General features: G+C 50.0%; 7 protein-coding genes across 7 annotated transcripts; 3 read left to right on the forward strand and 4 right to left on the reverse strand.

Annotated features, from left to right (window-relative positions):
- Nucleotides 1-1,016: 1,016 nt before the first annotated feature.
- On the forward strand, nucleotides 1,017-2,832 carry PtA15_3A406 (uncharacterized protein; the record flags this gene model as incomplete). The annotated part of the gene is made up of 3 exons (XM_053167372.1): nucleotides 1,017-1,616; nucleotides 1,870-2,032; nucleotides 2,126-2,832. 3 exons carry the CDS (start codon nucleotides 1,017-1,019, stop codon nucleotides 2,830-2,832), a joined length of 1,470 nt encoding a protein of 489 aa, XP_053018595.1.
- A 1,164-nt stretch (nucleotides 2,833-3,996) lies between these two features.
- PtA15_3A407 (uncharacterized protein) lies at nucleotides 3,997-4,248 on the reverse strand (the record flags this gene model as incomplete). The annotated part of the gene is made up of 1 exon (XM_053167373.1): nucleotides 3,997-4,248. The coding sequence occupies one exon, from the start codon at nucleotides 4,246-4,248 to the stop codon at nucleotides 3,997-3,999; it is 252 nt and encodes an 83-aa protein (XP_053018596.1).
- Nucleotides 4,249-5,895: 1,647 nt separating this feature from the next.
- On the reverse strand, nucleotides 5,896-6,333 carry PtA15_3A408 (uncharacterized protein; the record flags this gene model as incomplete). Its single annotated transcript, XM_053167374.1, has 2 exons — nucleotides 5,896-6,234; nucleotides 6,328-6,333. The coding sequence occupies 2 exons, from the start codon at nucleotides 6,331-6,333 to the stop codon at nucleotides 5,896-5,898; spliced, it is 345 nt and encodes a 114-aa protein (XP_053018597.1).
- A 1,594-nt stretch (nucleotides 6,334-7,927) lies between these two features.
- On the reverse strand, nucleotides 7,928-8,728 carry PtA15_3A409 (uncharacterized protein; the record flags this gene model as incomplete). Its single annotated transcript, XM_053167375.1, has 1 exon — nucleotides 7,928-8,728. The coding sequence occupies one exon, from the start codon at nucleotides 8,726-8,728 to the stop codon at nucleotides 7,928-7,930; it is 801 nt and encodes a 266-aa protein (XP_053018598.1).
- Nucleotides 8,729-10,165: 1,437 nt separating this feature from the next.
- Nucleotides 10,166-11,041, reverse strand: PtA15_3A410 (uncharacterized protein; the record flags this gene model as incomplete). Its single annotated transcript, XM_053167377.1, has 1 exon — nucleotides 10,166-11,041. The coding sequence occupies one exon, from the start codon at nucleotides 11,039-11,041 to the stop codon at nucleotides 10,166-10,168; it is 876 nt and encodes a 291-aa protein (XP_053018599.1).
- Nucleotides 11,042-12,078: 1,037 nt separating this feature from the next.
- PtA15_3A411 (uncharacterized protein) lies at nucleotides 12,079-13,826 on the forward strand (the record flags this gene model as incomplete). The annotated part of the gene is made up of 4 exons (XM_053167378.1): nucleotides 12,079-12,131; nucleotides 12,203-12,362; nucleotides 12,433-12,579; nucleotides 12,639-13,826. 4 exons carry the CDS (start codon nucleotides 12,079-12,081, stop codon nucleotides 13,824-13,826), a joined length of 1,548 nt encoding a protein of 515 aa, XP_053018600.1.
- Nucleotides 13,827-15,342: 1,516 nt separating this feature from the next.
- On the forward strand, nucleotides 15,343-15,804 carry PtA15_3A412 (uncharacterized protein; the record flags this gene model as incomplete). Its single annotated transcript, XM_053167379.1, has 1 exon — nucleotides 15,343-15,804. The coding sequence occupies one exon, from the start codon at nucleotides 15,343-15,345 to the stop codon at nucleotides 15,802-15,804; it is 462 nt and encodes a 153-aa protein (XP_053018601.1).
- Between the last annotated feature and the right edge of the window lie 1,172 nt (nucleotides 15,805-16,976).

The raw sequence follows: 16,976 nt of genomic DNA on the forward strand, positions 1-16,976 counted from the left end.
CCTGCGAAATCTGGAATTCCAGATCTGTTCAAAAGTGACGGGAAGTCCTCCAGTTAAGCCCCAAATTTTATGCTAAGTGCTATGAAATTGTAATTAAAATTCCCAAATGTGAATAGATTGGAGGTATTCCTGTTGGTTTAGAAAGCCAGATATTTCCTATCTTCTATTTTCAAAGGGGAGCAACAGTGGTTTCTATGTTAAAATAGAAATTACCAAATAGCCTGCTTTCAAAATTGGCAGGAAGTCCTTCAATCTGTGCTTCTCCATGGCTTTAGTTTATTTAAACCTCAAAAGAAATGACATTAAAATGAACAAAAATCATGCATGAGCTGTGTGCATGGCGTCAAAAAGGAACTAGCATTTGGCTGGAACATGAACTTATCTCCCAACATCGGAATATGCTGCATCTTGTGCTCTTACATAGTTAGATCGTATTCACATGACTCCCAATCAAATCTGGAACCGCTTTTCGGCCTTTCTCGTGATGAAGGTGAGTGTGATCGGGGTCTCTGCATCATACTTAAATAGGTCAAGATCGATTCGGATCTTCTAGCATGGTGAGTTTCCAAACACTCAGATGGTGCACAATGTCATTTGTGATCGGGAGAGTCACATGGAGGGGTTTAGGAGGTCTAGTTATCTGGTCTGCCCATACAAAAGTAAAATACATTTTTTGTTTATCTAGATGGATCTTCGAAGTTCCAGGAGAGTTGATCTGAGTTTAAGTCTTCTAGAAGAATGTTGATGGTATCCATCTCAGATTGAAGTTTGCGGGGCTTTTTCTCGAGCATCGTCTTCCGGCAGGGATCAGTGGCAGTGGGATTGGCCTGAGATGGATGGAGGTGTCTGCAGGGACCGACCACTCGAAAAAGGAAGAATCTCTTCTCGAAAGGAACGAGTGGTGCACTGATTATGTAATCACCCACTCGCCCTGTTTCAGGCTTCGGCTGGCCGAGCACTGCCCGCCCAGAACACACCACTGCGCCAGCGACGGTCAAGAGAAACAAACAAGAAACATGATCGATATCAACGACGAACAGGAAAACACCGGACTACCACCACCCCCGCCGCCGCTCTACGACCACCCACATCTTCGACAGAGGAACAATACAACGAGAAGAAACAACGACCATCTGGCGGACCACCATCATCCACTCTCAGACCAATCGACCACCAATGCTCTCTCACCCCCATCCGCAGAGCAGCAAGACCTTTCAGACTCCCACGAGCAACCGAGCCAAGAAGAAAACATAATCAGGAATCCATCCGAGCCAGAGGGGCATCAAGAAGAGACTGACCAAGAACCATGCGCTGAGAAACCGGCTGAAGCAACAAAGCAAGCGGAAGACAATGAAGAAGCGGACGAGGAGGCGCTCTGCAGGATCTGTCTGAGTGGACGGGACGACGCTGATCCGAGCCTGGGCCGGTTCATCCAGCCCTGTCTGTGTCGAGGGACGATGGCCTTCATCCATGTGGGTTGTCTCCAACGCTGGCGGATCACCTCGCCCTCCCCCAAATCATTCTATAGGTGCGACCAATGCGGATACCGATACAAACTTCGCAGAGCTAAGATCGCCGGGCTGGCTGAGAACCCTGCCATCTTGGGCGGTGTAACAGTACGTGCTCAGCAGTCAAATCGCCTCATACTTTCTTCCTCACTTCTCTCTCTCTCTCTCTCTCCCTCTCACTCTCTCTCCTTAATTCTTGTTAATATAATCTATCAGAAATCTTTGGTCAAAATATGTCCCAAGAGAGAGAGAGAGAGAGAAAGAAAGAAAGAGAGAGAAAGAGACAGAGATGATTAAAGATTGGTCAGATTGACTGCCCACACATCTTCCATCACTCTATCTGTATATCATACCGATCTAGTTCATGGTCTTCTTTATCCTAGTCATCGTTTCCGGCTTCATCTCTAGTTGGCTCCTAGAAAGTTACTCTCAAATAACGACCATCGAAAGCCATTGGGACACTGGTCTGGGCCCGTTTTCGTACGATTCGACGGGCAAGATCGTCGGGGAAGTCGTTGGAGAAGGTGCGCCCAAAAAAGAGAAAGAGAAAAAGCCAAATGCCCTCATGTTTTTTTTATTGACGATGGTCTTTTGTGTTTGTTTATGGGATTGTTTAGCCGTACGTGTTTTGAACAGTAAGCTGCACGTAGACGACAGCAGATCGTCACGAAAAGCAGCCACGACGCCGGTCCGTCGGTCCAAACTGGTCACCCAATCGCAAAGCTCGAGCGAAGTGAGCAAACTAAAGCCGATCGAAAGTGCCGAGAGCGAGGAGCATACGTACCGGTACGTGCGCTCCAAGGGGCGGAAGAATGGGCAGGATGCGAGCCCTGATCAGCCGCTGGCGGTCTACTCGACTCGGCCGTCTACCCGAGCCAATCCAGCGGGCCAATCATCGACGACGGGTCCGCGGGAGGATGAGGAAGCAGACGAAGAGGCCGGCGAGCCAGGGAACATAATCCACTCGATCCTGAGCACGGTGTTCAGCAAGCTTGAGGCGCTAATCAAGCACACGATCAAAGGGCTCGCGTTTATCGGGGTGATGAGCTTCTTCCAACTCGCCATGTCTGTCACCCTCTTCTCGCCCTGGAACTTCGGCATCCGTAACTCCGTCCTCCGCATGATGCGCTCGGGCTCCTCCAGTCGCTCCTCCGCCGGACGCGCCGCCGCTGACCCTAACGGCATCGGAAGCCTCCTCATCCTCATCTTCGTCCTCCTTGGCGTCCTCAAAGCTATCCAATCCGTCTGGAAATTCGTCAGGAAATCCTCCCAATGGGCCCTCCGAAAAATCGAGGACGGCGTCCTCGATGTCCGGACCACTTAAGCTCCCCTCTGTTCCGCTTTTCATCTTCCTCTATGTTTTAGTATCCCCATTTTTTCTCCCTTCGCTTTGTTATCCATCATCGATTTCTCTCACCCTCTATCTCTGCACTCATAAGAAAGCTCTGCCATCTTTTCCTCGAAAAGTCTTCAAGCATTTATGTAGATGTTATATGTAGATATATATATATGAAATTGATTCATGTATATCCTCAACAAGTCAATACTATAACAGAACGTAATTTGTATACAATCCTTTTTTTTCGTCTGTCGTCTATTCCCACTCACCACTCATTCCTGTCGCACTCCTAAAGATATATACAAACGCCATTCTCTCTTGTTCTCTAGGATTGATGTGTCCTTCAACCCAAGGATTTCCTTCCTAAATACATCTATAAACCCTTCTTATTTGTAGTATCCACGATCCCATTTCTTTCGCCGTAGATCCTTATCTTTTGATTCCACATGACTCTTCTCATCTGTTACTTTTGTATTCCTATCTTTGGCCACAAAATACATGAATGCTTTCATCTTTCGGTGTCAAGATACTTGCAGATTGTAGAGTTCTTGAAAGAATTGAGTGCTATAAAACGTACGTGCCACGGTCAGATTGGTGTCCAGGACCTGGTGAGTTGGCTGTTGGACCAACTGCATCCCACCCCGGACACAATGGTGGAATTTTTTTTAAACCATTCGAGCAAGAAAACCGCAGCGTCTTATAATAAAGCGAATGGGCATGAGAGGGGAACACATGCCTTTTTTCGCTCGCCTTTACCAGTGAACGTTGTGTGGGGTATCTCACAGAATTTGCAGGTCACAAGCTCATCAGGTTCGAGGCAAGTATCCTCTATACTCAGACTGTCTTTTTACCGACATATTTATATATTCGATAAGTCATCTTTTCGGCCTGAGCTTGATGGGAATCAGGAGATCAGTTCTAGAAACGTATGCGTCGAGGAACGTCTTTCTATAGTCATCTTCCATCCAAAAGAAGAAGCTCTATTGTTTGCTCAAGTGAACCAAGAGATAAAACAAATAATGAGTCGTGCTCGAAAATAGTCTAAGATGGATTGTTTCGGGGAAGCATTATCAGAACCAAAAGTTTAGACAAGCAAGAAAAACAAGCGAAGGCAGTGTTTACAAGCAGTTCAAGCTACGGAAAGACAGCCTATGGAAGGTTAGTGTGACGACCATTTAGATTGTCCAGTCTTGGGTCGTAGAGGGTGGGATGATCCTCTCTGATGTGTGTCTTGATGGCTTCGAGGAGGGGCAACTCGAGGCAGCATATGGGGCAGCTAACAGTTAACGGGATCTGCTTGGAAGTAGAGGGAGGGGTGGGGCCATTGGCGGTGGACAGGTCGAGTTTCTTGGGAACAGGCCTGGTCTTGGTCTTGGTCTTGGGCTGCTCGTTTGACGCCATTACCGGTGTGGTGCAGAAGGAGTATTGCTGGGTTTGCGGATATTGCGCGCTGGTATAAACTCGCTGGCGGTCTGAGTTCTTGGTCGAGTGTGGCTGAAAATTCCCTGCTGGAGGTTCAATTTCTAATGATGCTTTTTGTTGGGGGTGGTGGTGATGAGTGCCTTGAGGGAGGAGGGAGGGAATGGCGAACGGGTCTGGGAGTAGGTAGGTTTCTTATACTGATAAACTTGCTCTCACATTTCCTTATACGCACGTCGGATTTGCTCTCAGCGGTCAGAAGGAGAACAATCAAAAAATTTGAAGACGAATGTCCCTGAGAAGCTTTCACTCTCGGCTCTTGACTATCCAATCATCAGTTATAACCAAAACCGGCCATATCTGTTTAGACGGTGCTTTCTTTGTCTCCCGGGATAAGGGCCTTTTCCCTTTTAATCGTGACAAGGACGCGCGTCCTTCCGCATTCCTTATGAGAATCAAGCCGGTAGAAGGGTACACCAGGACTTGGGAAAGTGCCTATGTAACACAGTAGCCAAAATATATGGATTTTTGGTCAAAGACCAAAAACGTTATGCACCCCAGAGGTACATGAACGGCCATTTTTGCTGGTAAGGGGACTCACCTCAAATGTATAGATTTTTTTTTTTTGAGGGGGAGGAGACAAAGATGTATGGGTATCTGGGTATGAAGAAGTGGCGACTTCATCCAGCTTCATCCCCCCTCCCAGTAGCAATACGGAAATCGCTAAGAAGGATGGCAAAGCTAGCCTATGTAACACAACCCCCTCGCAAAGAGGTTATAGATTTTCCAAGCTAGGATTTTCCTCACCCAAGCTCACCCAGCCACACTTTGCTACTAAAGTTGGCACTAATGCCCAACTATGTCTGGTTAAAGCAGGGGTGTTACCCATGGGGATTTTTTTGAAGCGGCAGAGAGATGATCTCCCCTGATCTAGTCTGCTGTAGGACGACTTGCAGAAGAGCATATAAATTGCATCGCCGTGTCTGATCGGTTGATGCCGGCAGCTTCCTTCGCCTTCCTCTTTTAGATTTTTGCGTTCTTCTTCAAGCCGTCCTCTAGCAGACATCATCAGGGCTGATCATCTCACTTCCACCTCAAAGAATCTCCAAAGGAAAAAATCGTAACATCACTGCTTTAACCAGCCGAAGTAGGGAAAATATCGTGGCAAGCTCGTCGAATCCATTCGACGAGAAACATACCAAGCTGGATTCGATCTTGTCTATGGCAGACGTCCATCGCTCAGCATTCCTCTGAGCGATCTGTGGCCATGGCTACTATACTCGAGACTATCGAGCATCAATAGTATGACTGACGCGTTGCGATTCACACCGCCTTGATAACTCAAGCGAGACACGTACTAGTTATCCGCGGGCGACTCGTCTTCATCCTTTATACCCAGTCTTTTCATATGAAATGAAGGGCACTCCGATTCCTTGGGTATATCCTCCAAGAGCTCGGGCAACATGTTTAAGGTTGACTTGGTTGAGCCTGTGCCGATGCCCGCGATGTTCACTTATCCGTATTGGCATCAGCTTATTCCCAAAGCACTCTTCTTTATCATTCATACACAGCATCAAAGCAAAAAGAAGGAAAGAAGAGGGGGAGGGCCTTTAGCAACTATTCGCTAGATCAGTGCCTATTTGTCGATGATTCGTTGGGGCCCGTGCTGAGTGTCGAGGCTGGTGATTTTATGAGAGTGATGTGCTCAAGTAAGGTGTTGTGTTGTGGCGCTGAGGAGGGGGAATTGGTGGCCGCACACGGGGCAGCAGTAGATGGGTTTTCCGGAGGCACGGGAGGGAGAGAGGACGGGGCCCTGCCATGGGGCGAAGACTGGGGCTTCTTGCCGGTCTGTTTTCTCGAGCGGAGCTTAGGCATAGGGATGACCACAAGGGGCAAGACCGTCGGCCAGAGCGAGCAGAAACACTGATCCCCTGCCGGGTCGTAGTCGTGCTTCCGATGAGCAAGCTCCTCTCGGGAAAACAGGCCGGCAAGAAGCTGACCTCCTTCCTATGGATGGTGCTGTAAATCACTGGCCGCATAGCGCCGACCTGGAGACGTCACTTCCATTGGGTGCATCCCCACCATGTCTTTCGCAGATGTCCACCGCTCAGCATTCCCCCGAACGAGTTGGGACCCATCATTCGACAATATCATGCCATATTATAAGGACTTTTAAACATGACTTATTAATACACGCCTTTTTCTGGGGACCGATTTATCCGCAAAGGACTCTTTTTCATAATATGCACATGTTCATTAGCACGAAATGAAGGATACTCCTTGTTGCAATCGACCAAGAGCTCTCACTGCATCAACTAACCCCTCGGACAACTTTGTCCGACGAGTTCTGCTATTTGTTGGGCCCAGGCTGCCGAGCTCGTCGGACAAAGTGTGTCCGCCAACTCGTCGGACAAAGTGTGTCCGACAGCCCGTCAGACAGAATGTGTCCGAGGGGTTAGTTTATGCAGTGTCTGGCAACAGGTCTGAGGGCAACTTAGTTGACTGCGACAATGCCTGTGATGTTCACTTCCCTTCCTTGGGATTAACTAAGGGTGAAGCGCTGCGCTTCTAAAAGCAAAGAACAGTACATTTTGATAGTTCTTGGGTGCTGGCGCTCTTGATTAATGGGAATTACCCGACGTTATTGTTTCTTAAGATTTTTAGCAGACTTTTACAGTGCGGGGACTCAGCAGCGACAAGCGTGCTGTTCTTGGGACAAGGAATACTCTTCCATGGGAAGTCGTGCATGTAGATTGAAAAGAGAAAATAAGAAATGAAAAGTAGGGCCCAAACAAGATGGTATATTATTAGATTGTCATTGCCTTTTCTGACTTTTTCGTTTTGGTACATGGCTTTGATGTTTGCCTCGCCAATGGCCAAATTGAAAACTGCCCCTCGTACATAGCTATGAGTTGCTGCGGCAATCATGCGCAGCAACCGCGTCCAGGCGGCCAGCGCGGGGTGTTGGTGCGTGGCTCAAGTGCAGCGACGGCGTATGTGTGTCGCAGCGTGCACCCCGCCGCGGCTGTCGCTGTTTGGACTCTGGGCGCACTGTCTGTCTTTCACAGCGCACCGCCGCCTTATCCTTAGATCGGCGTATCCCCAGGGCACTCTTCCTTGAGTATATGCAAACTATTTCACATAAAATGAGGGGCATTCCTTTGTTCTATCATCGCAAAGCTCTGGGACAGGTCTAAGCTCAACTTCCTTGAGATTGCGCCTGATGTTCCATGTGTCAAAATGGGAATCCAACCAGAACCACCGCCCGACGTATTTAACATGCTCGTGTCTCAAAAAAGGTCCTGGTGATCCACCAAGCGTGGAAATGTGGACCACATCTCACAGGAGTGACATGATTATCTTTCGAATCTATGAAGCAAGTTAAATTTCGAGGTTCATGGTAAATGTTCTGTGAATGGAATACAACAGCAACAAGCAGTCATGAAAAATAGATACGAAGAAGAGTAAGAAGAGGGATGATAAACGAGGGAAGAAGGCTTTCAACAACTTTTCCGCAAATCAGTGCCTACGCGTCGCCGGGGGAAGATTGAGGCCCGTACAGTTGGTCGAGGTCTGAGATATAACGATTGGGGTGAGCCCGCGTGAGATGTTGATCCATAGCACTCAGGAGGGAGACATGGTGTCCGTATACGGAGCAGCATTAGATTGGTTGCTCGCAGGGAGGTGGGGAGGGGCGGGAGGGGGCGAGAAGGGGACCGTGGGGAGAGAGCTGCCGCCTCTTTTCGGCCTGTTTATCCGAGCGCAGTTTGCTCATCGGGATGACGACCGGGACCCGGCACGGGATGTAAGTCGAGGCGGTGTGTTTCTTCTTGCCCTTGCCGGGGGGCTTGCCGCTTGGATTCGTCTTCGATTTCCTTTTCAGCGGGCTTTCGGAAGGCAGCACTCGTCTGGTGCTTGGTCCGGGGACAGGCTGTGCATCGACAGCGTGGTGACCGGGGTTGGTGGGGCTGATGCCCTCGGGCAAGTAGTGGCCGCCACGGTTGAATTCGAAGTTATGAAACTTCCGCACTGGAATCTGGTCGTCCCGTTCCCCACATGTGAATTCGCAGCGGTCGAAGTGGAACGCCCGTAAGGCCCGCATGGGACTTTGTTCCTCCTGGTCCCCACAGTTGGAGTCGTTTGATGTGACCTCGGCCGATGAGTCGCTGTCCGGGCTCCAGTAAGATGTTACCCGCAAGCCCGTTGGCGGAACCAGCTCGACTGTTCGAAGCCAACGGGAGATGGGCGTCGACGGGAGATTGCTGCTAATTGGCGCGTTTTGGATCGGAATGTCCGACAGGTCGAGCTCGGAGGGGAGGGTCTGCTCGGGTACTGGCTGGACATCGGGGGGATCCCGGGTCTGGGGAGGCAGACTGGGATTACATCTCTGGGGGCTAGAAAGAGGGTGATGGTGATTGATCAGGGGGTCGAGGGGGCTGGAAGGAAAGCCGTTGGATGCCATTGGAAATGGGTTAAGAGTTTTCGGGGGTGGAGTAGAGGATGGGAAGGAGAGTGGGTCTTCTTGTTCAGTTGATGTTCGTAAATCAGAAGGTCTGACCTGGGGGATTACTATTGACTGAGGGTGAATTATTATTGACCGAGTGTGGATCACTATTGACTGAGTATGGATTACTATTGTGCGAGGGGATTTCAATGTCGCTCTGGCGAGTAATACTTGGGGATGGAGAAAAATGAAAATGTGGAGGAAATTGGGGAAGGTTATATACTCGTCCAGCGGGCTGAGATCTAGTCACACCTTTCTGATGGGGCTGCGTGGTGAGGTGGTTGGGCTCGAAGAGAGGAATGCTCAACTGAGCTCAAGGGGAACAAACGATGGGGCGCAATGTTATCCTTCAGGCGGCAGCATACGAGTCACGACAGCGGCAGCATACGAGCCATGACGAGCCATGACGAGTCCAACATCGACGAAACCAGTAGAACCCAAAGAACGGAAAAGCTTCCGTTAGCGTCTCTTTAACTAATAGTGGAATAATCCGTTCCAAGATGCAAGCCAATACAGGCCCATCGCATCACCGGCTGACCAGAATGGCCCGACGGACCGGCCGGTTGCCGGGTAGGTGTTGGTTGTGCAAGCCCACCCGGCGATTTTCGTGCTGTAACCGCCCGCATCGGCGTCGAATACATAGAAGATTAACATCCCTGCTCTAACCCCCCTAAGTTGAACAACTATCACGGCAAACTCGCCGAAATTGAACAACTATCACGGTGAAATCGCCGAAGTTGAACAACTATCAATAATCATCGTGGAATCTCGCCCAAGTCATAGTATGCGGGATTGTCTGTGACAGTCTACAGACACCCACCGCCCAGTGCTCCTCTGAACGAGTTCCGACCACGGTTGTTACTCGTGACTATCAACCTGGTTTAACTTGCTATCATCCAGAAGCTCCGGCAGCATGTTTACGGCTGACTTAGCTGAGCCTGCGGTGAGGGCCGTGATGTTCACTGATGCTGGTTGGGATCAAGTAATTCCCAAAGGACCCTCCATTCACATCATGGAGCATTAAAAACAGAGCATATATTTTTTGCGCCCATGTCCGGCGGGGTGATGTTCCAGGTGGCAAATTCAAATGGACATCAATTCAAGGGCTCTGTGTGGTGTGTTATTATGGGTTTGTCCCAAAGCTCCCGGGGATGACGAGATCGGGAAAAGAGGGCCTCATCTGCACGGGAGAGGCATGTTTTTTTTTCCAATCCAAGAAGCAAATTATATTTCAAGATTCATGATAAAATCAAGCGACATATGCTGTCTTGGGATTGGGATCTTTGGGGCAATACAACAGCGAGAAGTAGTCATCAAACAACAAGTGGGGGGAAGAGCAAGGATAAGTATAGACAAGGGGGGAAGGTTTCTAGCAACTGCTCACTAGAACAGGGCCTATTTGTCAGCGGGGGAAGGTTGGGACCCCTCCTGACGGTCGAGGCTGGAGATGTAATGGTGGGGATGGGCCTGACTGAGGTGGTGTCTCATGGCACTAAGGAGGGGAAGCTGGTAGCCACATACGGGGCAGCAGTAGATGGGCTGTTCGTAGGGCCGGAGGGGGAGGGAGGAGGCGCTGGGGCGATGGGGCGAAGCCTGGGGCTTCTTGGCGGCCAGTTTTGCTGGGCGTAGTTTGGTGATGGGGATCACGACCGCGACCCGGCAGGGAATATGTGCGGATGCACAGTGTTTCTTCTTGCCCGGGGCAACGGGCTTGCCGCTTGGGTTCGTCTTGGGTTGCTTTTTCACCGGGCTTTCAACAGGCAGCGGGCGGGTGGTGCTCGGGCCTGGGACGGGCTGGACATCGGCGGCCCGGTATCCAGGGTTGGTGGGGCTGATGCCGTCGGGCGAGTAGTCCCCGCGACGGTTGAAGTCGAAGGTCTTCAGGGTCTGGATAGGACTCTCGTTGTCCCGGTCCGCACAGGTGGAGTAGACTGACTCAGATTCGATGGAAATGTCGCTGTCCGAGCTCCAGTACGAGGCCGCTCCGTAAGCTTGATGGCTTCGCGGCGTGACCGGCTCGACTGTTTGGAGCCAGAGGGAGATTGGGGTCAAGGGTTGATCGAAGCTTGGCGCGTCTCGGATCGGGATGTCCGACAGGTGGAGCTGGGAGGGGAAGGCTGGCATGTGTCTCACCCTGTTGATCTTCTCGGCTCCAGAAGAAGCTCCGAGGGCCTGCTGGATCTGGTGGTTCAGATTGGCATGCTGCCTCTGGAGATTAGAAAGAGGGTGGTGGGGGTCGATGGGGCTGGGAGGTAAGCTGTCGGATGCCATCGCAGATGGGGTAGGACGGAGATAGTTCTTGGTAGGGGGGGGGGGCAGTAGGATGGGGAATTGGAGGGGAATTGGGGGTCTTCTTGCTTGGTTGTTGAACGTGGATCAGAGGGCCTGCTCTGGTGGATTACTATCGTCTGAGGTTCTTGGTCGCTGTGGGGAGTAGTAAGTGCCTGGAGATGGAGAAGGGGAGGAAGTGCCGGAAGATGGGTGAGGTTATATACACATTCACCTGGCTGGGATCTAGTCACGCGTTGTTGCAGGAATGCTCAGCAAGTCAAGGGGAACAAAAGACAGGGCGAAATGTCCTACTTTAAGTAGCAGCATAAGATTGACTGAGTCCAACATCGACGAAAAGAGTACTCCCCAAAGAGAGGACTGAAAAGCTTCCGTTAATGTTTCTTTACAAACGAAATGACGGACGCCAGCTATTAGTCTTAGCCAATTGCTTTCTTCAGCAATACTCCACTCAGTCGCGTCAAAAGTCTCGCCAGAGCCGACCCCCAACTCAGCCAATCCAGAGCGCAGATTCTGACTTGTACATTCAAAAGCGCTGTGTGCTGCAGTAACCGTTGGGGATAGTACTCAATGTGCAATGCTCTTTCATTGGTAGTCGAAAGTAGATGTCCTTGAAAGTTCTTCAAGGGAATACCTCGAGACGCGTGGTTTGGTGGTACTATGTATCCCTATCAAATGCACCTTTGAAGGACTGTCTCTGGTGGAATATCTTGGTTGATTGAATCAGAGGGGAATACATCTGCACGCTGTTCGAGGCAGCTATTAGCTTGTGGGTCCTACCAGAACCATCCAAAGAACATGCTGCATGGGCCTGGTGTTGAGATGTTCTTGAAACCAACATAGACTATGCATCGAAATTTGAGGTGTTCGGACTATGTAGGCTTGCCAGACGAATTTTTGGATTTATGCCGGCCTTCGAGTTTTCACCAAGTTCCCTTTGAGTGAACAATGCCATCAACCACCAACTTCCCCCTTCCCGGCACTGGGCATCCACCTCGACTGTCGCCCCGTTTTGAGAGATGCAGACCGTCGACGAAGGAAAACTATTCCAATCGGATGCCCAACTGAACGTGTGAGTCTGCCCATGGCCCGTTCCTCAGTCCAGGTCGAGTGACTGAACCGATTGCCGCCTTCGGGTTGCAGCGCCGAGACACGCCGGCTGAAGTCTCTCGCCGACCACCGACCCAGCGTCGAGAATGGATATCCGATCATCCTGCCAAGCAAGCCTCTGCAGATAATCCTGGACGGAGACGACGCGTATGTGGCCCAAAACGGCTTCGTGGCTCAGCGAGTTGACTTGAAGGTATGTATCTGTAAGTAAACTTAAGCTTGTCCTCATCTCCAAAACTGATCATCTATCTCACTTCGCCCAGTCCGGGAAAGTCAAAGCGACATTCAGAGGGCATGCTGGACCAGTGACTTCGTTGGCTATGTTCACTCATCCCATCACAGCGCAACGAAAACGCAAGATCTTATTCACGGGCTCGTGGGACAAGACCATCAAAACATGGGACGTCGAGGTGAGCATTGTACATGCTTTTTTTTTGATAACAGCTGATTTGTATTTGTTTCCTGAAAGACCCAAGTTTTATTATCAACCTCTACCGGCCACGTCGACTTCGTCAAGTCGATCCATATCATCCCTAATCTGGGCCTTTTGGTGTCCGGCTCGACAGACCGGGACATCCGACTGTGGGACTTCAAGCAGTCGATCGAGTCATTTGACTGGAGCGAGATCGATGCGCAATATCACGCGCGAAGGCGGGCGAAGATCGAGGCGAATCGGTCGAAAACGGCGCAGGAGATTGCGGCTGAGGATGCCATAGAAGACGCCCCGGCGGGTCTCCCAAACTTCAACTCTCCATCCTTGAGCACTCGGGCCACGTGGCCGGACGCACTCTATCCTCCGATGGCGTGTCGCAGGACCCTCAAATCGCACACCCGGCCGATTGACTCTCTGAACTCATACCCGACCGTCTGTCCGACAGAGGAAGAGACGTACTCCAGCAGGAAGAGCGGCACCTTGCCCCATCTGCTCGTTTCTGCCGATTCGATGGGCACCCTTAAAGTCTGGCTCATCCCCTCGAACGTACAGACCGCCAAAGCTGCCCTCGACTCCACCTGCTGGCCCCACAAGACGAGCATCAATGACATCCAGATCGGCTGTGATCTGCGGCACGACATCGACCACCAGACCAGTGCGCAACTCTGGACGGCCTCTGCCGACAACGCCGTCCTCCATTCTGCCATCGACCTCCTGCCCTCCTCCACCCAGCGGATCGTCAACATCCTTCGCATCGAGCAGCCTTACTTCGTCCGCTGCGTCCTCAACCTCCCCCTGTTCTTCGCCCAGACAGTCCACGCTGAGACGGCCGTTCCGAACTGGTTGATCACTGGTAGCACGGACGAAGATATCCGGATCTACGACCTCGAAGCTATCGAGCATCAGGAACAGGCCGTCTCGTCCAGCCGTCCGCTGCACAAACCAGCGCCTTCGGCCACATTAAAGACAGTCTCTAATGGCTGGTTCGGCGCCCTCAAAGCTCATTGGCACGAGGTCAACTGCTTGAGAATCTGGATTGACTCCCAGACGCACAAGCCCTGGCTCGTCAGCTCGGGCTTAGACGGGACCCTGCGCAAATGGGAACTGACAACTCTCCAGCGACGCTTCGCCCCTCAAATTGGCACCCACTCTATCCCGAGTCATGCCGAGCCTGCATCTCACACGAAAAAAGAACCCCAGTTCGAGCTGACTGCCGAGGAGTAAGCGATTTCTTCTTAATAGTGTGTATGCGTGTGTTGAAAATGAATGTCCTAATTCTCCGTTCCTTGTACTCTTACGCTGGCTGAAAACTTCGGTAGGGAAGCCGAACTAGCTGAAATCATGGACGAGATGAACTGACCTCGACGCCCAGTCTAAACCTTCTGTTTACATACAGAGCTCCTAAAGAGGACACAACGTCAAACCAATAATTTTTGTTCGTGTGACCAGAAAGTCTGCGGTGTTTTTCTCACCGGTTCCCGAGTACGCCCATCTAGAACAGCGTATGTGTAGTGGTAACTGTAAGTGTGGCAGATAAGCGGCTCGAGAAGATTTGCGCAGAAATCCAAATTCTTTCCACGATCTATGGTATGATTCTCCCCCGGCCGTGGCCCCATTACTATCCTGAGGCCATCTGATCCACAGACATGAGATGGCCTACCCGTCGCGCTCGGAAACCAAGCTCACAGCAACTAGCGCATAATTCTGCGGCTGAGCTGGACCAATCTGATGTCAGAGATGCGGAGGCGAACATCGGTCTGCATGGATGTAAATATGTCTGCAGGCCCCGATCTTGAGGGGAAGAACCCAGATGTTGGGATGTTCAGTGGAGAGAAACCTAGAGAAACCATACGTTGAAACAAGTGTGCCCAAAGGATCTACAGGCAATCCTCGCGGACTACGCTGTTTTATCTTGTCGTACCAGGCACACAGGTGTGCATGATCAGCATTGATACCTGCAGATTGGAAAACAAGATGTTGCTCAAACACTCTAATTGGTCCATCTTGTAACAAAATCTTGTAAGAGCTTTGCTCATCTCTCCAGACTCTGGGACTGCATTTCTCCGCAAAAATTTAGGTTTTGCGGCTGTAAAACAGCATCTGCAGGGGCTGCAGATTGGACGGAAGTGCTCCAGCATTGTACAGGACAAGTCTCAAAACTAGGCAGTTTTGTCAACCTTAAAAAATTCATGAAGGAAGGAGAGGTATGCAGAGGGGAATGAAAGCCCAACAGGCAGCTAGAAAAGATCTAGCCGGTCCTGAGGGATGTAACCCACGTTCTGATGAGTCGGGGGGGATGTCCGTTTGCAAAAAGTACACACAGGTGCCCACCAAAACACAAAATACGGTCAACCTCCTCCACCGGGAAGGGAGGTAATTATGTGCATAATGAAGTCAGGGCGATCCTTCACATAAACATGGATTACAACCGAGCCCCATGGTCCGGCGAAACGGGTCTTCCTCCTGCCCGATATCTACCGACGCACGGCCCAGTCAGTTTAGGGATATGCTGTCCTCCACTCAAGCATAAAAAGCCAAGGTCTCCTGTTGATACCGCATCTGCACCCAGACATCAAATCGCACTCGTTTGCCTCGACGCCTTCGGCGCTCATTGATTCGGAAAAAGAGCATCGGCCACTCAGAGTCACAGTCCAATCTTCACAAATTCAAGAGTGTGCAGTGTTATCATATTTTATTATTTCCATTCCGGTCTCTCTGACAAGATCTACTTCCATGTCAGATGAAAGCGTGCAAAAGGTTCATCCACCTCCTAACATTGCTCGTACTAGTCAGCGGCGTCTGCTCGGCTCGCGATGAACTAATTGAGGTGTACGAGCACATCTGGACGCGCGCATGCGGAAGTAGTGTATCATCACAACCCCAAGCACTCGGATATGAACAAGGTCTGGTAACCAAAGTCGAAGTGCGCAAACCACCCAACGGCCGGGGGTACGGGATTTCGATCAACAATCCGTTGCCGATCCCGGTGGGGGTCAGGGTCACCGTGGACGGCGAAGCTTTGCGCGAACTGCAGCAACCTGGTTATGAATACGCCCACGCCGTGTCACAGGATACCCACGAGCCAGTCAGGCTCGCCGTTGTGCGCAGACTCCCGCACAAAGTATTAGTTCAGTATGCACTCATGAAATCAACTGCCGTTGAATACTTTATGAAAAAAGAGAATGATCCCTGGTGTTCATAAGTAATACATAAGTTGTCATATACCTCTCCAAACAAATAATAGATTGTCTTGATCAACTTTACAATGTTTTGGACCGTCACCTACACATACCATCAGAGTCTCTCTACATTTGATCTAAAATTCCATAAAATTTTAATTTTTCCCGCGTACATAATTAGAGCCTGTACTGTTGGGCATAAAAATTCAATTTTTTGCAAATTTGTTTTTCTCAAAATTTCTTGGGACTAAAACTATCACCAATGGCAAAACCCAGTAGGGGTAGGAATCTGTGGCACTTTCACTCTCCAGAGAGTGCCCAGCCATAATTCAGTCAAAAGGTGTAATTTCAGCTGAATTTCAGTACCAAGTTCAGCCTTGACTAATGCTATTCTCATGCAAAACTCATTACCAACTGCAGGATGAATATTATCATGAATTGATCTGTCTGCCGGTCTGAATTCTTGAGTGACTCCCATTAAGGAGATTCTTACTGTTACTCCATCCTAATGCATGGTATGTCTGGTGCTTTTTGTTTTCCTTCAACAGCAATTCTGGTCAAACATCAACCAAATTCTCATCCAATACATTTCCTTTTGACTACTTTGATTTGGGAGAGTGAAGATTTTTTTCTAATAGTAAGGAAAACTTACCCCATTTGGCTGCCGCGTTATACGTCATAAATGGTCAAATTTATGACGTGCGACCCCAGGGGGTTTCAAAGTTTTGGTGGCAACTGGGGGCAAACTTTGGGTTGCGGCGTCATAAATTCAACCATTTATGACGTATAACGCGGCAGCCAAACGGGGCCTTTTTTTTAATTAATGAAGATATAAAATTCTCATGTCAAATTAGCTTGGGTCTTCCACTGGAGCAACCCTAAAATTCCTACTCCTCCAAGGGCTTTGATAAAACACAAAATGGAATACTTAGGTACTCCCAAGTGTTATGTGACTGTCAGTCAGTGAACTTCAGGCTTCATCCTGTGTCTGCCTTGCCAATCTTGCAGGTGACTCCCGCACCAATGCACATTCCGGCCAGCCAATAAATAATCTAGCTCCTGGCAGGAACCTTCCACGGCTAGCCGGTGGCGAGCAGCGGATTCAGGAGATAAATACATAAAAGAACCCAAATGGGTTCTATGCACTGAAGATGTTCCATCTTGTGATTGTCATGGTTACAAGGGATAAGAAATC

The sequence above is a fragment of the Puccinia triticina genome, chromosome 3A (genome assembly GCF_026914185.1).
Source record: "Puccinia triticina chromosome 3A, complete sequence".
NCBI lineage: Eukaryota > Fungi > Basidiomycota > Pucciniomycetes > Pucciniales > Pucciniaceae > Puccinia > Puccinia triticina.